The 22,345-nt window shown below is 41.5% G+C and overlaps 1 protein-coding gene and 2 long non-coding RNA genes across 6 annotated transcripts in view; all 3 read right to left on the reverse strand.

The window, feature by feature from the left end:
• LOC309687367 overlaps positions 1-2,776 on the reverse strand; it is an 85,838-nt gene extending 83,062 nt beyond the window's left edge. For all 3 annotated transcript variants that reach the window (XR_014270723.1, XR_014270724.1, XR_014270725.1), the window contains exon 1: positions 2,433-2,776. This is a non-coding gene — a long non-coding RNA (uncharacterized lncRNA). The remainder of the gene's footprint in view (positions 1-2,432) is intronic.
• A 13,269-nt stretch (positions 2,777-16,045) lies between these two features.
• Positions 16,046-20,309, reverse strand: LOC309687366. The gene is made up of 2 exons (XR_014270722.1): positions 19,785-20,309; positions 16,046-17,785 (listed from the first exon to the last, which is right to left on the reverse strand). It is a non-coding gene; the product is annotated as an uncharacterized lncRNA (long non-coding RNA).
• A 514-nt stretch (positions 20,310-20,823) lies between these two features.
• Positions 20,824-22,345, reverse strand: part of epha4l (eph receptor A4, like) — a 57,814-nt gene continuing 56,292 nt past the window's right edge. For both annotated transcript variants that reach the window (XM_082502247.1, XM_082502246.1), the window contains exon 17: positions 20,824-21,061. In XM_082502247.1, coding sequence (XP_082358373.1) covers positions 20,947-21,061 — 115 coding nt within the window. In that variant the 3' untranslated portion in view covers positions 20,824-20,946. The remainder of the gene's footprint in view (positions 21,062-22,345) is intronic.

A 22,345-nucleotide genomic window follows, 5' to 3' on the forward strand; every position in this document is an offset into this window, starting at 1 on the left:
CGAGCGCAGATCCACTGAGCGCTCCACACAGACAGCATAGTCAGAAGGAAGAGCGCAGGGCAAGCTAGCGAGACAGAAGTTAAGCTCTCCTTGCAACATGGACCTCCCCCACCCTCATTCAGATCTGGCGTTTGGAATTATTTTGGTTTTCATGTGACGTATGACCCTGAAGGTAAGCGAGTCATGGACTAAAGTAAAACAGTATGTTGGATGTGCCATGCAATGCTCAATTACATGGGTGGGAACTAGTGTGTTAGCGCAGTTAGCTCGTTAACGTGTTGGCCGTCTAGCCCCATGCAAGGGGCGATCGGCGGTAGCTCGTTAACGGAGATTTGCCGTGTTGTGGTGTTAAGGTCATTTCAACGAGATTAACCTGAAAGCACTAGTGGGAACACAACGAATATGACTGCACATTTACGCCGACATCATCCTAGTGCAAAGACAAAAACAACAAGCATGCTACTAACTTTAGCCGAGTCATTTAGACAGCTGTTAGCACATGATTCTCCTTATGCTGCTGAGAATATAGCCCAGAAGAAGCGGATAGTATAGCTTTTATTTTGGAAAGAGACATTTCTCTGTAATAAACTCTCTTTTCCAAAGATGAGTGATTCCTCAATCAGATACAGGGCTTGCAATATCGCTAGCCTGACGTCCTGGGGCTAGCGATTTTTTCAGTCGGGCTACCAAAATCTATCTCTGCCCTGCCCGTCGGGCTATTGTAGGAAGGAAAAATATATGTCAATGCTTTTGCATTCTTTCAGAAATGTAGCTGGGTAATTATGTCATTGGCATCGGTGAGCCACTGTCAATATGTGACATATTGAAATCGCGTTTGAATTTGCGCTTGTTTTTTTGCTTTCACTTTGCAATCGTGCGAACTGTGTATAGAGAGTGACAGCACTGATTGGTGAGTGATGATAATTTGCGCACCAATTCCTCTGACATCGTCTTATTAATCGTTAGCTTACTATGCAAACATGACAAGTGAAATCTCCCGCAGCAAGCTTAAACATGTGAGAGGTTGATCGCGCAGAGAATCGCTGAGCTTATGTGAGTGAGAGATTAGCCTGAAATATATATATATATATATATATATATATATATATTAGGGGTGCAACGATACACAAAATTCACGGTTCGGTTCGGTTCGATACTTTGGTGTCACGGTTCGATATTTTTTCGATACAAAAAAATGTTCATGCATTTTTAATTTGTCATTTATTAAAATTATAAATATATATTTTAACTCAAAAGTACAGTTTTTAAATTTAACCCTAACCCTTGTGCGTGTTTTTTATTTTGACAGCGAATGCGCACCTGCGGACCACTTATGTGCAGCCCTGGTTATTTAGCTCATCATATTGCAGCCACAGAAATTCTTTTGTCCATGAAACCATAAAGCTGCACTTTCTTTTTGCCTTATAGTCTGATTTGTCATAACTTCTCCGTTTTGTGGTAAGCTTTTCTTTGGCTGTCACTTCTTCACCCTGACCTGTCTTATTTGGCTCAGCAGAACTGAAATGCTTTTACACACGCACTCACATAAGCTCAGCGATTCTCTGCGCGATCAACCTCTCACATGTTTAAGCTTGCTGCGGGAGATTTCACTTGTCATGTTTGCATAGTAAGCTAACGATTGATAAGACGATGTCAGAGGAATTGGTGCACAAATTATCATCACTCACAGATCAGTGCTGTCGCTCTCTATACACAGTTCGCTCGATTGCAAAGTGAAAGCAAAAAAACAAGCGCAAATTCAAACGCGATTTCAATATGTCACATATTGACAGTGGCTCACCGATGCCAATGACATAATTACCCAGCTACATTTCTGAAAGAATCCAAAAGCATTGACATATATTTTTCCTACAATAGCCCGACGGGCAGGGAAGAGATAGATTTTGGTAGCCCGAAAAAATCGCTAGCTCCGGGACGTCGGGCTAGCGATATTGCGAGCCCTGTATCTGATTGAGGAATCACTCATCTTTGGAAAAGAGAGTTTATTACAGAGAAATGTCTCTTTCCAAAATAAAAGCTATACTATCCGCTTCTTCTGGGCTATATTCTCAGCAGCATAAGGAGAATCATGTGCTAACAGCTGTCTAAATGACTCGGCTAAAGTTAGTAGCATGCTTGCTTTTTTTGTCTGCTTCCACTTGTCTTTGCACTAGGATGATGTCGGCGTAAATGTGCAGTCATATTCGTTGTGTTCCCACTAGTGCTTTCAGGCTAATCTCGTTGAAATGACCTCAACCCCACAACACGGCAAATCTCCGTTAACGAGCTACCGCCGATCGCTCCGTGCATGGGGCTAGACGGCCAACACGTTAACGAGCTAACTGCGCTAACACACTAGTTCACACCAATGTAATTGAGCATTGCATGGCACATCCAACATACTGTTTTACTTTAGTACATGACACGCTTACCTTCAGGGTCATACGTCACATGAAAACCAAAATAATTCCAAACGCCAGATCTGAATGAGGTTCAATTTGCCTGTTGCAAGGAGAGCTTAACTTCTGTCTCGCTAGCTTGCCCTGCGCTCTTCCTTCTGACTATGCTGTCTGTGTCGAGCGCTCAGTGGATCTGCGCTCGACAGTGCAGCCTAGGCGGAGCAGTCGAACGCAGATTCACTGAGCGCTCAACACAGACAGCATCGTCAGAAGGAAAATTGATAAAATAAATTACAAATGTTGTATTGTTTGATACATATGCGTACCGAACCGAAAGCACTGTATCGAACGGTTCAATATCGATACGAATATCGTTGCACCCCTAATATATATGTGTATATATATATATATATATATATATATATATATATATATATATATATATATACGTATACATAAATATATGTATAAAGTATGCATTTTTAATGTGCCGTGCTCAGTTATGTTGCAGCACTGACTCAAAACTCAAAAGAAACCCTTCAGATTTTTCAGCAATGTCTTAAAACCTGGCTTTTTACTAGTCAAACATGATAATTCCATTTAATATCACATGTAATTGTGGGTGCTAAACCTAAGGTTCCAATGCTGTAATCCACAAACCTATGGGTGATGTCAGGGTGGCTGCATTGATCTTTTACATACAGTCTGTGGTTACGATGCAGAAGTGCATCTTTTGTACCCCTCAAACATAAACTGCATCAAGAAAAAAACATAAATCTGTTTTTAAGCAAACTGAATTCACACAGTGATCACACTTTCTGCTTCTTTTACCTGCACTGTTCACAATTGTCTGCAATGGATATTTAATCTCCTCTGTTTCAAGGCTTGAATTAGTCCAGCAGAAACTTCATTTAGATGAGAAAGAGAGAGAAAGTTGAGGGGTGATGATTATAGGAGTCTGTTGATAGAATTAACAATCTCACAATCATGTAGCCAGCATAAATTATGAAAATATTCAGGACTCTTTGTGGCCTGCAGCAGAAACACCTAAGAACCTGAAAATTAGCAGCACCTGTTACAGTCAGCAAGTAGTTGCTGGAGGTTGCCAGCTGTTGCTAAATGAAATTGGTCACAAAGTGAGTGCTGTACCGAAAACCTCCTTATGATTGCTCCCTTGTGGATCTTCACCCTAAAATGTCACGGTCAGAATGAGGGTCAGGGGAGGGTGACCCATGACATAAAAATTACAATTACTTTATGCTGCTAACACAACTTGTGTTAGCAAACATGTGCACAGACAGCATGATAACACTAAGAACCCAGAGTGATGTTAAAGCAGAGTGCATGCAGACCCTAGGCCAGCAGCCAGAGCCTGAACAATCATCAGGTTGCAGCGTCACTTTTTACCTGTTCATATTTCTGGTAGAGAATCACTTTGCTTTGAAGCGTCTTTGGGCTGGTTTCAGCTTGTGTTGTTGGTTTTCTGTTACATTACATCAAGTAGACTCAGATTTATATTGCTAACCTATAATTTTGTGACAGTGGGTTTCAGGCCAGGGCAACATGGTGGTCAGCACTGTTCCCTCACAGCAAGATGCTCCTGAGTTCAAATCCACCGTTTGGCTGGGGCCTTTCTGTGTGGAGTTTGCATGTTCTCTGTCTGCTGACATGTCCAGGTTGTACCCCACCTCTCATTCTATAAGCACAAGAGAATAGATGGATTTTATGGAGTAGAGTAACAAATTACTTACTCTGGTGCATAATTAAGTAACATACTGCACTACTAAGTAATGTGTGACGCTGTTTTCTGAGTAATGACCTCAACACTGCAGTGTGTGTGATGTTTATGTGAGAGACAACAGTTCCTCTAATCTTGACTATTTTTAAGTTTCATCCTATTAAGTTCCCAGTATTTAAGTTTTAAAAACATCTCAAAGAAGAAAAATGAAATCCACTCTACACTTATAATTAACTATGAATTCTGACTGGAGAAAAGAAAACTCCTGAAAAACGTAAAAGAGGTTCTATTATGTTCATTTCATGCTCTATATATTTAGTGCTGGGCTCCACTAGAGTTGCTTAGCATGATTCACAAATCAAAGCAGTCCTTATTTGTTTTTCTCTGAGCTTTAGTGCATGCTCCCCAGTTAATCCTCGAGCTGAAACAAGCCGTTTCTGCTCACTTCTCCCTTTAAGCCAGCTTTCTCCGGACTCTGCCCCTGTCAGGGAAAATATTTGAATAGTAGGTGGGGGTTTCTTTGCTCACAGTCAGAGCTGTGTGCCTGAGACAGCTATACTATAAGGGATGTCCCCTCTCACTGACATCACTGTAAATCCACGAGTAGAAAAATATGTAAGTGTTTAAAGCCTGCTGCCTGAGGTTTTGTCTCACAGGGATTAGCGGTCCACATATGCTGACCTCATTATTTGAATCTTTGGCCACGTTTAATATGACACAAGTAAGAAAAGATTAACAAGTCCACATTAATCATGTATCTACTTCCTGCTCTTGCCCGTGTACCCGCTAATATGCAAACCTCGCCTTCATGCTTCACTGGTTAGCTGTTCACTGTTCTTTTAGTAATATCACACATGCTCGTGGACGAGGAGGACATTTAAAGTGAACCTCTGTGATTTGTTAAGACAAGTTTCTTGACCTAGTTTAATTGCCAATTAATAAGGGTTTGGTTTCCATGGTAATAGTCTAGCCACAAGTTCCCTTGATAGCTCCGCTGACCTGCAGTAATGATGGTATAGATACAGCAATTATAGTTATTAATAGATACAGTAACAGAGCTGAGCTGAAAATAAAGGTTACATCCTGATAACCAAAACTGAACCTTTCATGGAGCAGTGGCTTTGTGCTTCATATTGCTGTCACTTGTAATGATTTCTGCCCTTAAACTTCCATGCAAAGCCCCTCTTCTTTGGGCACATTTACTGTTGGCCTTTTATTAGTACTTAATGGACTGTACGATCAGTGTCATGGGTTCAAAAAGCGCTAGCAGGCTAACCGGTGAACCAAAGCACGAGCCACTTCATTTAATTAGCCTGGCTGTAATCTTATTATGACACAGCCCTGTCTCCATCAGTACATGCTGTGTGGTCCCCCTGAACTAAAGTCAACTCATCAGATTTACAGGCAAAAAAAAAGCTCCCACAACAAAGAGACAAATAATAAAGAAATCTGCAGATACTTTTGTGAAATATAGCTGTTTTGATACATTTTATACAAGCGCACGCTCACTAAAAATTATACAAACACACACTCCTCCAATGTACACACCGTAATTACCTAACAAGGGTTGCTATCTTAAACTTTTATCCCCATAAGCACATTTTCTCACAAACATATAGAAACACACTCTGGCTCATTGCTGCACATTTATTTTTACTGGGTCTCCTGGGCTTATTATACATGCACACACATGCTGCAACCGACTGGCCAGTCAGCCTTAGTTGTTTTTGGACTCAGGAGTCTAGTTAGCAAAGCCTAGAATCAATCATTTAGGCGGTGTAGAGCAGCTCAGTCGATGGGGTCGCGCATGGGTGAAGAACCCAGACCGGTCCCAGAATCCCTCACTCTGAGGGGGGTGCAGGAGCCAGGACAGCAGGGGTTGGAGATCACAGATTGAATGATGTCTTCAACGGGATGTAAGGACACAAGCTGAGTGAGGGTGGGTGAAAGAATTGTAAATAAATATGTCGGCACACTACCGGCGATGCTTATTATACGACTTTATTAAGCACTCCATTTTCACTGCCCAGCTGAGCACACTCCTCCTGCCTCAAATCAGATTATATCACTCTGTCAGAGCTTAGCTCAGCTGCTTTTGGTGATGCCTGATCTTAAGGAAAAAAACTTCTGTGAGTCATTAGTTTTCAATAATTTCTCATTCGGGATCACAGAGGGACTGGAGCCCATTCCAGCATGCATCAGGATATTTTTCATACAAAAACATACTGTACCCACAGCCTACTGAGAGCCTGTTGTTGAGCTGACCTTCTTGTTCTGTGATTGGGGAATCCATCAAGAATCCAAACAGCAGAAACATAAGTACCCACACTGTGAGTGTTCTATTAAGAGATTTGTTGGTAATGATTCAATCAAGACATCGCAATCCCTCAGGTAAAACTTTTTGCTTGAGGCACAATAGCTGCACCTAAGTCTTATTTCAAACAGGGAGCCAAAAAACATCAATTTAATTGATTTGTCATTGCCCCTAATTAATATGTGGGAAGGCTTAACCTAATGTAGAAAGGTAAGCTTTTCTTTGGATATAGCAGTTTGTACACAAAGGCAATTCAAAGAGGTGCTTAGAGAGGCAGAGTGAAAGCCTGAGTTGTGCTCCCTGCTAAGGATCAAACATCGCATCTGTTATTAGAACTCCCCAAGTGGGCTGTTAGCAGGCTGCAGAGGATAAGGGGGTTATATAATGAAGGAGAATCCGTAATGAACTGTTGCTCCTAATCATCAGTGAGAAAATTGTTAGTTACACCGCCGCATTTTCATTTTAGCTGTGCATTTTTTCACAGTTTGTAGCACGTTTGTTCAGTGTGTGGACAGGCAGTGCTTTTTTGTTGTGAGGATTCAGGTTGTCATAGGAGAGATACGACAAACAGCCCATTGCTAAGTACCATTGTTGTCTTCCATTATCCATCCATCCATCCATCCAGCCATCCATCCATCTTCTTCTGCTTATCCAGGGCTGGGTCGCAGGGGCAGCAGCCTAAGTTGAGAAGCCCAGACCTCCCTCTCCCCAGCCACCTCCTCCAGCTTATCCGGGGGAACACCAAGGCGTTCCCTGGCCAGCCAAGAGATATAATCTCTCTCCAGCATGTCCTGGGTCTGCCCCGGGGCCTCCTCCCGGTAGGACATGCCCGGAAAACCTCGCCCAGGAGGCATCTTCGTCAGATGCCCGAATCACCTCAACTGCCTCCTTTTGAAGTGGAGGAGCAGTTGTTCTACTCTGAGCCCCTCCTGGATGACCGAACTTCTCACCCTATCTCTAAGGGAGAGGCCAGCCACCCTTCAGAAGAAGCCCGCTTGTATCCACAATCTTGTTCTTTTGGTCACTACCCACAGCTCGTGACCATAGTCCTTAATAAAGTCTCCAATAAACCTGGAGAGATAGTTCTCCAGGTTTCTTCAAGGACATTAAAACCTCTTTTTTGGATGTTGGCTGCCTTTTGTTTTGTTCTCTATTAATGTGATCCAACACTGCTTTCATAATACTGAGGATAGATAGATGACACACATACTACCCAAAGGTGATGCTGAGAGTGAGATTTTATTGATTATATTTTAGCTATCAATGCTATCTACTGATAGAGACTACCAATGTACATGACATTACTGGGCAATGCTCTTTTGTATATTTTTCCATGTCCCATAAGTATTTTTTCTTTGTTTTGAAAATGCTTCAGCAGGAACGTTGTGTATATTATAAGCCAAACCATTCCCATGTTTGTATTTAGCATGGCTGTAGAAGTTGTAGTACATTTTTAATGTGAAATATTAAACCACTTTATCTTTTATATCACAACCGTGCATATCCCAATTTAACAAAAAGCAGCCAGACATGAAAGAAATACTTACACACAAATGAGCTAAGCTGTTGCATACTATATTTCTCATGATCTTATCATAGAATGTTGTATCACTATTCCCTGGCACGAGCGCTATTTTAATTCCATTCCCCAACCTGCTGAAAACTAAGGATTAAAATTGTACAGATCATGTGTCCATATGTTTGTGTGTGTGTGTGTGTGTGTGTGTGTGTGTGTGTGTGTGTGTGTGTGTGTGTGTGTGTGTGTGTGTGTGTGTGTGTGTGTGTTGGGTTGCATGTGTTGTAGCCCACATGTGAGCAGTGATAGGAATCTTATTGCTGTCAACAGACCAAAGGCCAAAGCTGTGCTGAACAGAGAAAATCCCACAGCCCGACTCTCAGCAGCATTACTGAGCTCTCTGTCTCTTTTAATCTAGACTCCCTTTTCTCAGCACGAGGATCAAAACAGCAGATGATGGATGGCTGCTGTGTCACATGTTACCTTTTCCCCTTCACTCTATCGCTTTCTCGCTCTTCTTACCTTTTTTCTCCCCAACTTTTTAAATAAAATGAGGTTAAAAAACTAGTTTGAGGGGCAATTGTTGGGAGTTTGAATTGAATCACTCGGCTGTCTCCCAAGTTCTCCTTTCATCAACAGTTCTCTTTTCACTCCTCCTTTCCAATTTTCCCCCTCTGTCTTTCTGTATATACATAGCTGTCTGTCCATCTCAGTCTATCAGACAGTTATCAAGGGGATTTTGAACATTGCTTTCACCGTGATAATCAGGTTTCTGCTTGAGCTGATAGCCTGCTGGACCTTCATCAGGCTTCCATTCAGACCCAGAGGGGGAGGATGAAGAAGAGTGCAAGGGCTAACTTGATTATCTGTCATCCAGCTTGCATGTTGAGAAGGCCTCACACAAGAGACTTGGTGCTAAGAGAAAGTATTTTGCTTTTAAGATTAGCATGTTTGTATATTTGGTTGTGTTGTGCATGTGTGCGTTCAGGGAGGTCAAAGGTTAGCCTATCAGGTGGGGTCAGTCTATCCGTGTGGCCAGCAGCCATGGATAAGAAGCCACTCAGTGGTCAAGTAGGTGACCTCCCTTTGGCTTCATTTGGGAACAAGCCACCCTCCAGCACCCTTTGGCCTGGAGGTGAGATTAGTCTGGTGGGGCTGATAAAGCTTCTCGTTCTCCCAGAGGACCAACAATCAGTGAGGATTATGCTCCTGGAGAGAAACGGGTTCCACAATAAGCAGGTGGGGAGAGATGAAAAGACTCCATACTTAATGGCTCTTCATGTTATTGCTTCACCGTCTGTAGCCTTGTAGCTTTTTTTTCCCCAGAAAAGAAGGTGCAGTCGTTGACTGGTCACCTTTTCAACTTGCAAATAGTTTGGCTTTGATACAAATGTGTCTTCCAGTGTTGACGTCTTCACTCTCAGACAGATGTTCATGGCCATGACATTTCTGAAAACAGCCATGCTTTATGAGGTGATAAATAGTGAGTTCATAAACTGTGGAAGCCTCCGAAAGTCTTCATTCACCTTTTCCCAAAATCTCCTTTCCATCCCTCTGTGTCCTGCAGGGATAAACTGCTAGTTTAGTCACTGGCAGTGCAAAGAGCGACGGTACCAAGATCAAGACAAGTTCATCTTGCTCTGTGATTCTGTGATTAGCAGTTTTGTTTTAGCATCATACTAAATAACCAAACTTTTAGAAACTATTAGAGTACATCTTTTTCTCATAAATACATTTATTTTGGCAGTGTAGTTCCTCTACTAAATGCTTTCCCCTTTGTGTGTTCCAAATAGGAGAAAACTTTATAAATCTTACCCCAACAGCTACACTCCAACACCAAAGGCAATCTGGTGGATGTTAGGAGGTAAAAGATTTCAATTCTAGAGTGTCTGTGCCCAAACGCAGCTCTATTTTGAGCTTTTTGGTCATAGACCAAAATACTAGGTAAATTTAGACTTGATGCTGGAACTAGATCTAGACGAAAGGTCAGGAAGTCTTCAAAGCTTATTTTAAAAAATCATTTCCAGGGATTTTTGATTTCTGTGCTACAATTTTCCGCAATCCATTCAACAGTCGTGATAATATTTCAGTTAAAGAAAAGAAAAGACAAAGATTATTGATGCCAGAAGGAAAGTCTGTGGATCAGTTCATGGAAATCCATTCCCATAATTGGGAAAACATTTCACTCTGAGCTCAAAAGTTCAAGCTTTTGATTTCACTGGAATTGTCAGGGGATCACTAAAGTCACTGGACATCATATGGAAACAGTTAACACCGGCATCACATTTTTCGCCAATACATCTCATAGATACAGTACATCTCGTAGATGTACAATTGTGTGTCTTCAGTTGGCACTAAAGGTAAGTGTTGAACCTCTGTGTGATATTTCACTTTGAACTGCAGTGGAGGACTGGTCCACCATCGATCCATCACTCTGACAAAGCCACCAGAAGAACCCAAATAGATATCAGTACAGCTAAATATGTAAAATTCTGGACATATAAGTTCAGCGATGCATTTTTGTTCCGCCCTTTTGTTTCTTTAAGTTGCTCTCACAACAGAAACCAGAAGTTTCTCTTGTATTTGCCTTGAAAAAGCTTCAATGAACATTTAACATCTGTTAGATATTTATTTTTATTGTTTTCAAGCATCCTTGAATCAGTGTTCTGAGATCTGCTGCCAATTACTTGTAAAGTTCTCGACTCAGTCTTCTTAGCTTTGTGCCGAAGTTGTCACCGATCAATCTTCGCTCACTTTTCCCTTTATCTTCTTTTTCTCTCTGTTTCTTTTGTTATACCAACTCAAAGCTCTGTTTTCTTGTGTTTGTTTTTGTTCTGTGATTCTTAGTCGTCTCTCATTCATTTCCATTACTCACAGGAGGCTCTGCAGGAGGAAAAGGAAAAAAAGCTGCCTTTAGGCGCGGTTGCAACGAAAAGACGGTGCTTCTCCCGTAAGTGCTTTTTCATGTTCTCGGGTGTTTGTCTGCGATAGTTTCTGTCTCTCCGAACCAAAGCCGCACTTGATGGATACACACACACACACACACAACATTTGACTGTGAACAGAGTGATTTCAAATGTAGCTAAATTAAGACACACTCTGTCCTGCTGCCAGAATTTTCTCATGTTCTGTTCCAGCACAGACATTTTTTGGCCCTTCACATCTAATGCTACATGTGTGTTGTCCATCGAAAGCCCGGAGACGTAATATCTCGCGGACCAGACACAAGGTCAACTCTGTGCCGGAAGCCTCTCAATCAATATGCTCAGACGTTTGAGGGGCTCTGCCTGGCTATTTTCCCAACTGAAGCTTTCAGTTCTTGTTGTTTTCTTCACCCAGCTTTTCTGTTTCGTTTTGGGGTTTTTTCTTTCTCCATAAAAAAAAAACACTCTGTTTGCCTCTTCATTCGCCCTTCACAAAAACAAAAACGATCGAAAACGAAAAAGAAAACTCTTGAGTCAGACGCAACTGGGGATTAACACTGAAGTGTTTGGATTAAGGATTATAATATTGTTCAGACCTAAGGATGCACTTTAGAATGACAACACAAAAGACAGAGTAATATTGTCAGTGTGTTGTGCCCCGTTGTGAGCGGCTTAGAGGACGAGCCTGGAGGGGTTTCATCTTTTAGATCAGAAAATTGAATTATGAAGCAAAGTGACCGATGAAAAGGGGTTGCAGTGACAGTGGGGGTTAAGCCTGTTTGAGGGCTGCCACTTCACCTAAGGCTTTCTTAATTAGATTGGATGACAAAAGCACTCAGGCTTGTAGCATTGTGTGGGTGTATCTAGAAGAAGGGCTGAAGTGGTAGGCTTGTTGTGTCTTGACTTGGTCATCATTTTAGACTCCTTTGTCAGGTCTGCATGTGAGAGGGGTTACTGAAGAGAGGCTTGATTGAGATGTAGCCAGAGGCCCTTTGCCGGGGAAGGAATGGGCATGGTTGGGTAAAAAAAAACCCAAAACATTTACCTAAAAATTGGTTACAAATTTAGCGAGTTCTAGAGAGCCACAGTAGCTACATAAACATTAGGAGATGTAATGACAACTTCTCATCTCAGGCACCAGATTCAGCTAGAGGTTGAAAGAAGGAAGAGATTAAAAAAAAAAACAATATCTCCCATAAACTTTAATTTAGGTTCACCTTAACCTTCCTGTCGTGTTCGGGATAAATAAAATAAAGGGGTTACAGCAGGGATAGGCAACATTTGTTTCCAGCGTGACATACTATCTTGTTGCATCAGAAACCTCTTTGTGCTTGTTTTGGGTGTTAACAGATTACTGTGGTTGCCTGTAGTTAGCATGAAAAAGTCAACTTCTCTATAAACACTCACCATTTACTCACAGTGCAAACTGGAAACAGAGACTGTTTGTCTTCATACTAAGAGCTGGTTGCATTACCGCTGCAACCAACACATTTGGAAAGGGATAACTTCAAATTTAAAGGCAATTCATCCCGTGTTCTGGTTTGTGTTACTTTTTTTTCACAGTTTCATACCCCTTTGGCAAAGTGTTGGCAAATGTTTCCACGCAAGTCTACGTCTTCTGTGCAAATTACTGGAGACCAGGGTAACCTGCTTGCACAGGCTGACTAGGGCCTACCCTAACCTTGAAAGTCACATTATTAGACTTAAAGTTTTAGGTCTTGCCATGTTAGTTAGAGCTAGAAGTTACCTTATGCTAAGTTATCAGCTAACACAAAGTATCTTAGTTAGTAAGCAGCATTCATTCAACTCATATATTAAATAATTAGCGCTAATGGGCAAATCAAATAGAAGAATTTCACCATGGTCTGCACCAAACATCAAGCTGTACTAGATAATCTATTAGAAATGTTCAAGGCACCAATAGTGCAAAGTGAAAAGATCTAGTTTTGTGAATCAAAATAATGGAGGAGAGACCTTATAGCTGCCTGTCAATAAACGCAGACACCAGTATTTTTAAATCACCCTCCTCTGTGTTATTATGAGGAAGAATCTATCCACAAAAACCAAAACCATTTTATGCAGCAGCCTGTTAACATGCTTTCTAATGCTGTCTGTTTGGCAATTTTAACATGGTAAATGGTAAATGGTCTGTATTTGTATAGCGCTTTACTTGGTCCTAAGGACCCCAAAGCGCTTTACACTATACACAATCATCCACCCATTCACACACACATTCACGCACTGGTAATGGCAAGCTACATTGTAGCCACAGCCGCCCTGGGGCGCACTGACAGAGGCGAGGCTGCCGGACACTGGCGCCACCGGGCCCTCTGACCACCACCAGTAGGCAACGGGTGAAGTGTCTTGCCCAAGGACACAACAGCCGAGACTGTCGGAGCCGGGGCTCGAACCGGCAACCTTCCGATTACAAGACGAACGCCCAACTCTTGAGCCACGATCGCCCAACATGGGAGCCTTATAGGGATTTGTTTTTGAAGCCAGCCTCAAGTGGTCATTAGAGGAACTGCTGTCATAGGCACCTCGGCACTGGCCTTATATTTCAGCTAAGGAGGTTAATACTTGGTAATTTGTCTGTAGGTTAGAGAATAGTAGGCATGTGAATTAGAAGTTTATGTTCTGTATTTATAATTAGCACAATAGCGATAAATTAATTTTATTAAATGGTAAATGGATTGGTACTACTCTGTTCAACTGAGCACTCAAGGCACTTTGTACTGTAATTCTTGCTTTGTACGTCAATTCTCATTTACTCAGTCACACACACGATCATAAAGCATCTGATGCAAGCCTCAGGGGCAACTTGCTCCAAGGATACTTGAGTGTGCAGGCTGGAGGAGTCAGGGATTGATCTATTGGCAGATGACCAGCTTTACCACATGATCCACAGCCATCCCAATTATATATTATTAAATATTATACCAACGCACCCAGCAACAGGTGGAATTGGAAGGTCTGGATATAACAGTTTACATATTGCAATGGAAATGAATTGGCTTTTTTAGTCTTACCGCACGAAGAGATTTAGACTGCAAGCCATACCCAGTGCTTTGCACACTTCAACTACCCACGGCCAACTTAGAATCACCACTTGCATGCTTGTTTTGAACTGTGGGAGGAAACTGGACTACCCAGAGGAAACCCACGGTAACAGTCACAGAAAGGTTGCAATCCATACAGAACCTTACACCACCACTGCACCACCGTACCAAGTCTGTTAACCAGGGAGCCTTCTGATGCCACGCCCCTGGATGTTACCCCTGAAACAATGTTTCATGGGAATAATAGTTGCATAGGTGTCCCTGGTGAAAGATTGTTAATTCATGTTCTTATTCACTAAAAGAAACATTGTTTTCAGCACTGACACTGGGAGTAAAACATGAAAATTCCAACCAACTAGGCCTGTGTATCCCACATTACAAGTAATCTTTAGAGATTTGTTAGAGATGGAAAGCTTCTCATTATTTGGTAGATAAAGACAACAGTGACCCAAATATCGGATTGTCTCTTTCCCCCAACATCTGTGTTTTATTTCTACCCATAAAAAGGGCCACATGCTGAAGTACCTGAGAGACCTCTTTTTCAGTATCTCCCTGAGAAACTGGCCCTAAAAGAGAATCTTTACTGACAGAGGTGTTGGATTGCACTGATTTTGTTAAGAGGAAGGCAGCAGTCCAGCTGAATAATGGCCATTACCTGAACTTTTAACTGACTTTGGTTAGCCAAGTCCAGCAGTCGGCCAAGTATTTCTGCACTCCCAGTGTCTCGGTTTCTTCTGCTCTGTTCTCCTTTTTTCTTTCAATTAGGGCTGCATCAAGAACTTTTCTTTGATTTATTTCCTGCCTTTTGGGTTTTTTTTTTTTTTTTAAGCTTCACACCTTGATTTTAGTTATGCTGATTTACCACTTTGACTGAAATATGCCAACAATGTTAGATGTAGTACACATTCACGCTCCCCTGATGGCGAATCTTAAAGTAAACCTTTTATGCCTTTCCTTGTTTTCTGACATATACGGTTAAAATGGAAGATACATAAAAGGAATCTTTTTGGGGTAAAATCTCAGGTTTCTAACTGCTCTGAAAGCTTGTTTTTGTCTTCTCTACTCATTGACGTCACATGAAGGAATATCCTAATATGGTCATCTCAGGCATATACTTCTGACTTCAAGCACAGAAGCCTGACAACTGTTTTACAACTTGCCATGAAATTTGCTACAGATATTCAGGTTCCCTTGTGGATATCTTAAAATGACTTTCAGTGAAATAGTTTGACATCTCCATGGATCCACTGGCCTAGAATTTTGTACAGGTCTCCGTTTCCCAGAAAAGAATCTACTGTCAATTCCCACGACATAGATAAACCTGACTTTCTCTTGACATGCACAAAATATTCCCAGTGTTTAAATGCATGCTTTACACATGCAAAATCAAAAAGGAAAAAAAGAATTCTGAGCTTCAGGGAAAATTTATCAACCCAAGTCTTCTGACTAATCGTCTTTCGTGTTCCCCCTTTAAGCTTGCCAATAATCTCCAAAGGAGGCATACTTTCCCCCTTTGAGGCCGATAACCATCTCCCACTGCAGACTTCAGGCTTTAATGTACGCTTGCCTTGCGCTGGTGATGGCTCAAGGAACGTGTAAAATGCCACTTGGCTCAACGTTCACACAAGCTGTTTCTGAAACTGTACCCACCACCACTCTCAACCCCTCGGCCCTTATCAAAGACTGAGGACAATCAGTGGTTTATCGCTGCTGGAAATGAGTGCAGGAAGCAGATGTTGTTCTGATTAAACACACATACACACACACATTAATAGACATACCGTATGCCAAGTGAGCAGCCCCTGCTGCTGCCTCTTGGCCCGAGAGGAGTTGTCCAGAGTCATGATATCTGCTGAGCGTGTGCTGAAGAGCGAACAAACTGCCAACAGACGGGCCACAGCTACGAATCTGCCTGATGTGCTACCTTGGCCTGTTCCTTTAGTTACATAAGCCATCAATTACACCCAATCATGTAACACGGTGCTCCATGTGTGATAGCTAGGTTATCAGCTCTCCTTTACGGGCATAATAGCTCCAACAACAGATGAAGGGAACGCCACGTACGTGCACGCATAAATGAGAGGCACAACGATCATCATGTACTTTCTACTTTAATAAGAATGCACTTTGGCACCCCATTATTTTTCTTCACTTTAGGCTATTATTTTACAAACTAGATATAAAAGGACATAAATAAATGACATAAGTTACATGTACCTAGAGTTCATTGACCAAAACAAAAAGAAAGCAAAAGAAAAAAAACTGAAAAAATCATGACCATGCCCCCCCCCCCCCCCCACCCCCCCGGCCCAAAAAAAACAAGTACAAAAAAAGATTGAGAGAATGTTAGATCTACATGGCTAGATCATATGGCATCGGAAGGCATACAATGACAAACATTAACTCTTGCTTTTTGTTGTTGATTTTTTTTGTTGGTTTTTTTCTTTTTAAATCATCTGACATTTAAGTAAAGGAAAAAAGTATTTTACAGTACATTCTAGTTTCATTCTCTTTCCCAGCATGTCTTGCATATTTCCAAACAGGTCCTTTTGTCCACAGATAACCCCAACCTCCGAAAACACACTGCTAAAAAAAAAAAAAGAAAAAAAAAGGAAACAGTAGAGCTGTATTAAGGATGGAGGTGTTTCTTTCATATTACATGAAGCATCACTTACGAGTTCAAAACATTCACATAAGTATAGTTTAAAGAGATAAATGAGCAAAATATCCATCGTTAAACCTGTAACTGTATGTTGTGGTCTGAATATTAAAAAAAAAAAAGCAACAACAAAATTAAAAAACAAAATTAAAAAACAAAAAAAAGCATAAACAGTTCTCCCTCCTTAGACACCATATTCCTCACGCCACTTGCTTCTTTAAAGGTGTGTCATTTAGAATCTGTTCTCCCCTCCCACCCCACATCCACGTGGAGAAGACGGCGCCAACGTTTCCTCCTCGACTTGTCACGGGCTCGCAGTAGTCTGAGGTCCAGATTGATGCGATTGTACGCACGGGGAGACCGTTAGTCACGTGCAGCTCTGTAGTCTCCATGTGTCCATTCACAAGCCGTCGTCGCTGCCGGAGCAGGAATGGGTCGGATTCCATGAAAGTTGTTTTAACAAATGCTGTTGCTGAGTAAAGTTTGCACAACATGACCGACACACCTTACAATGTTTTTCCTTTTTTTTTCTTTTTAGACGACACAAAAAAGCAAAAAAAAAAAAGAAAAGAAAGAAAAAAGTCTTTTTTGTGTTTTTTTTTAATATCAAAAACTATACAACTCTGTTATCTCCTCCTCCTGCACAGTGGCATGAAAACAGACACATTTACTGATAGTACTTCAAAGACGTTGCCACTCACAGAGACGCACACACCCACGTGCACACTCGTCATCGCATTCGCTCAAATAAAACTCTTGTTACTTTACATGCAAACAGAATGAAACAATAATTAAAAAAAGCAAAAAACAACACACAAAATAAAACCAAACTTTCAGGAAAAAAATAATCATCATCATCATCATCAGCTGGAGAGGGGCTCCTCCGTTATTTTACATTCTTCCTTTGTTCTCTTTTTGATGCTGTTAAATTCATTCAGAGTAATTCCAGCGCGGGGCCGGATTGATGGACGGCGACGAGTTTGTCAAGTTGACGTGTTTTGAGGGACAGCGGACGTCTCAGACGCTCGAGGGGGTATACATTTGTCATCTCTGTGTCGGTGAGGAGTGGAAGGGTAGCCAGGAGGAGGAAGACAAAGAAGGAATAGCGGGGAAGAAATCCAGTTGTGGTGAGGGAGCGAGCGAGGATGGGATCCTGTTTGTGATGGACGGCAGCAGCTGGGAAGAAAAGAGGAAAAAAAAAAGAGGAGGAGGAATGAGAGGCTGCATCAGTCACGGTGGTTTAGAACATAAACAATTTCTGCTTGGCATCCAGTTCTGACCAACAACCCTGCTCGCCGGCTCCAGCTCCATGGAACATTCGACTCATCTGCTAAACAAAAACCGAGCGCCAAAGCCAGAGCGTCCAGAGTCTGCGAACTGCCGGCCTGAGGGGGCGAAATATGGATTTCCAGGCAAGAAGTGTACTAACTTCTGCGTGCCACATGTTGCTCTGTGCGCACAATATATGAAACATGCCCTCGACTTATTGGCGCACGTCAAAAACTCAACGATTTAATTCCTTTGTAAAGTTGTCAACATTTCACAGTGATTGATCGTTTACAATTAACCACACGTTCAAGAAGATCTTTAATAAATGATAGACACTGATATAATAAGAAACACTAATAATTAGAAACAACTGCCTGTGTAACAAAACATGTATATAGTCACACATATACAGTAACAAAACCAGAAACACTCTTCTGGTGTGTTGCTAAGACAAAACAAGCAATGCGACTACACCGGCTTGAGCTTTGGCTAATCCTGCATAGACAAAAATTAATTAATTAAAACGCAGCGAGAAGTAACCAAACGTTCCAACACTCGACTTTTAATAACAGAGTTTTTGAGAGAATGCTGGTGAGGGTTCTGCTGCTCACTTGTTTGCAAGGAGTCACCACAGCAGATAAATCAAATGTTTACACCAGATTCCCTTCCTGACTCAACCCTCCCAGGGATCCGTGTCTCCTCACAATCTCAAACCGAGGATCTTTCGCATGTTACAACTGATCGATTTGCCTCAAGTATGAAAACACTCCTAATTGAGCCAATCTGACAACTGAAACATTCTCTTTAAAGATATTTATTACATGTCTCTTTATTGGAATTATTGTAGGGTCTTTGCCTCAATACAAAGTGTCTTGAGGTGATACATAAATAGAACTGAATTGAGTTGAATGTATACTTAAATGCCACTGAGAAGTTTAGGATTTCCATAATACTGCACACAGTGTTAGATAGTTTGGCTTTTTTCAGAAAGTAGGGACTTTTTACTCCACTCGCCTACATGTAAACATTCATTTTCTAGATGTGGTTCATCTTACTTTCCACTGTGTTAACAACCTTCCATCACAGAACCAGACGGGGGTTTGCATCTGGGGGTTTAACTGGCACTGTACTCACGTAAAATATGAACAATTACTTTTGGTATCTAGTTTCTCTCTTGTCAATGAGGACAGTCAGCTGTTTCACATCTATACTGCTTTACCAGTATCAAAGTGGTAGCTGTGTCCAATAAATCAGTGTTGAATAAATGAAACTAAGCCTTGAACTGTGTAAGCTTAACCTTCACTTTATTACCTTGTGGGCAAGTGCTAATTTATGCACATAAATTATGATGCTCAAATTATTTAAAAAAAAAAAAGTCAAATAAATCTGGCCACGGGTTAACCAACAAGAGAGCAGTACGTAGCATCTGAAATGCCAAAATTAATTAAGACCCTGCGTTAGGACCCTCTGGTACCGTGACAACGTGCTGGTGTGTTGGCTCAGAAGAAAGTTAACACCCCAGAGCGCCTCTCTTCGTTCTTGGAAAGTGCCTTGGAGCTCTGCTGGGCTCTGTCAGGCTCAATGGGAGTCAGCCGCTGATAAATTTTTCTCATTAATATGCCAGAGGCATCAGGCCCGCAGACTGATCACAGACCAGTGGCTATTGATCCGCTCTTGCTGCCTGAGGTGGAGCAACCTGCTTGTTAATTAACACGGCTTCTAGAGCTGAGGGGCCAGTGATAGGGGGATCTAATGACTCTCACAGGCACTCTGTGGTTATATTAGAAGCACACTTCGATAATAAAGGGAGCTTTAATCCAATGTCTGTATTTTCTTTTCTTTAATAGAGTTGTTTCTTTGCTAAGTTTTGGTAACAAAATGAAAACAAAAGACTGTCAACTCTCACCTTGATCCTCCATCGTTTTCTTTTTCTTTCTTTGAATATTTCCTGACGCTGATGACTCTTTCTGCATCCCTGTTGCCCCCCGTGTCCGATAACGTCTTGGCAAATTTCTTCATCTCACATTCCGCTTATAAAACCAACTCATGTGGTCCAAACGGGCGTCCGTCAAAAGTGGTGTGGAAGAGTTGGTTGGTCCTGCAGTAGTGATGGGGATGGGACTTCGATCCACGTGGGGAGATGGATGGGAGAATCCGAACTGCGTGTTTATCGAAGGTGTAGCAGGGTGGGATTTTATTTTTTTTTTTTTGACTGTGTTTTTTTTGTTTTTGTTTTTGTTTTTTTGGGAAGACAGGGGAGTGGAAAGGCTCCTCTGGAAGATCAAAGACATTCTCAGAAATGTCCTGAGGGCAACATAATACAGCGATCTGGGAGAAAAAAAACAGGCCAGAACAGAGCAAAAAACAAAAAAACGCAACACAAATAGCTCCTTAAAATAAGCCCTCCCTGCACAGCCATCTTGACCCCCCCCCTCCCCCCGAAGAATCCAACCCCCAGCCTGTCAGAGATTCACTGTTTATATCTGACGGCTAGGATTGTCCATTTTTTCTGGAAGATATCAAACAGTTCCAGCTGAGAGAGAGAACAATGGTGGCCGGGGCAGCCTCTGAGTCCCACAGAAACAATTCATGTACAATAAACACAGAAAATCAAAAAAAAAAAATGCTCTGTGGATTATTCCAGAGAGAAAGTTCCAGAAATAACACTCTCTGCAAAAGGAGGAAGAAAAGGTACGATCCCCCTCCCCCGCTTTTCATTCCAGACCATTAAAGGCACTCCAGATTGGCCTCTCGGAAGCACTTTTCCAGCCGTCCCCTCCATCTATCCATAAATGCTGCAGATAGAAGTGTCCCATTCTCCAAAAACAACTAAAAGGGCAAGGTAAAGGTATGATTTTTGAAAGAAAGGTGCCATTTGCAACACTTTTTCCCTTCTTCATCAATGTCTTCTTTTCTTTTAGATCCAATTTAAAGTGCATGGATGAGGTAAACTATTTCTTCATAGTTGATTTGTCTCTTTTTTTAATATTTAATCTTTTTTTGTTATTTGTTTTTTTTTCATAAGAAACAAAGTCGTTTTGCTTCCTTTTTTCTTTGTTTTAATCTTCTCAGACGGGAACCATTCTGCCTTGCATCTGTTGCATTTGGGATAGCATTCCCTGGACACTGGTCAGGATCTTGTTCTGGTGCGCTGCGGAGGAGATGCCTATGCGTGCCATGTCCCTGAAAAGGATTGGGAGAAGAGGCCTTTTAGGACCGAGGACAACAATAACATGCACACGGAGGCCTGATCCACATGATGAATTTTACAGCCTACCAGTGGAAACTGGTCTGACAGTTTAACTGCTGTATAAGGAATTTCACTTGCCAACACGGCAACTCTAATCGTGTAATCTTAGCAGAAGAAAAATGTGGATATAATAAAGAAGTGACAAATTTAACTCATGTTTTCCTTTCTAAATGTGTCACAGAATACCTTAATAAGGGGATAACAGAAACTGTGTGCTAAAAATGAAGCAGAGACACCGGGGGAACCGCTTAACTTGACTAAAAACTTAAGCAGAGGGAAACAGCCAAAAACATGCTCCAATTACTTGAGCTAACTAGCATAGCTTAGCTTATCCTTAACATCTGAAGCAAAGTTAAGTCGCTAGCAGTGTGCTCAAATTATTTGAGGTGACTGGATTAGATTCATTTAGTTTATTTTAGTTCATATATAACTGAAGCAGAGGTAACATAGTAGCTTAATTCCTTGAATTATTTTTGAAAACTAGCTTAGCTTATTTTAGTGTAAATTCTAAAAGCACAGTTTGCCAGGATTATTTCAGGAAATTAGCTTATTTTTGCCTGACGTAAAACCGAGTGTTTGCGTATGAACACAACATGTTTCTAAGCTGTTACATTTGGAAACAGCAGGTTGGCTGTTTTCATGTCTTATGCTCAGCTTAGCTTTATATTTATGAAGGTGTTTTAATCTGTCTCTCTTTGAAAAGGTTTAATGAGAAAATGTGATTTCACCGTTTTGTCATAAAATAATAGATAAACACAGTTGTTGCTAATCATGTCTCCTAAGATCTCTAGTAATGTCTAAATAGGATCCCAGTGACACCACTTGCCCCAGCCAGTTGGCAACTGTGTTCCCAAACAGCTTTGTAATGCTGCCCTAAAACCTCTTCACAGTTGTTTTGGTTGTGAGGATATTCCTGCAGGCACGGGTAGTTTGCGTGGAAATCACTGACTTGCCTGCAAACTCTCACCAACTACTTGCAAACTGGATGGCAAACTGAAAGGGGAGACCATTCATCTTAAAAGTAGATGTTTCATCTTTTGAAACAACTTTCACTTACTCTGTTTCCGGTTTGTGCCACACTTTTGCAGGTTTTTCTTCTGCTCTGTGGTAGATAAGTGGGTGTTTGCAAACAAGTCACCGTCTGCCATGGAAACTAAGAGCGACCTGTCGACCCACTAGTAACCAAAACAATCACAAGGAGGTGGTGCAGCACCCTC

Source organism: Aulonocara stuartgranti (genome assembly GCF_965226115.1).
Source record: "Aulonocara stuartgranti genome assembly, chromosome: 14".
Classification (NCBI taxonomy): Eukaryota; Metazoa; Chordata; class Actinopteri; order Cichliformes; family Cichlidae; genus Aulonocara; species Aulonocara stuartgranti.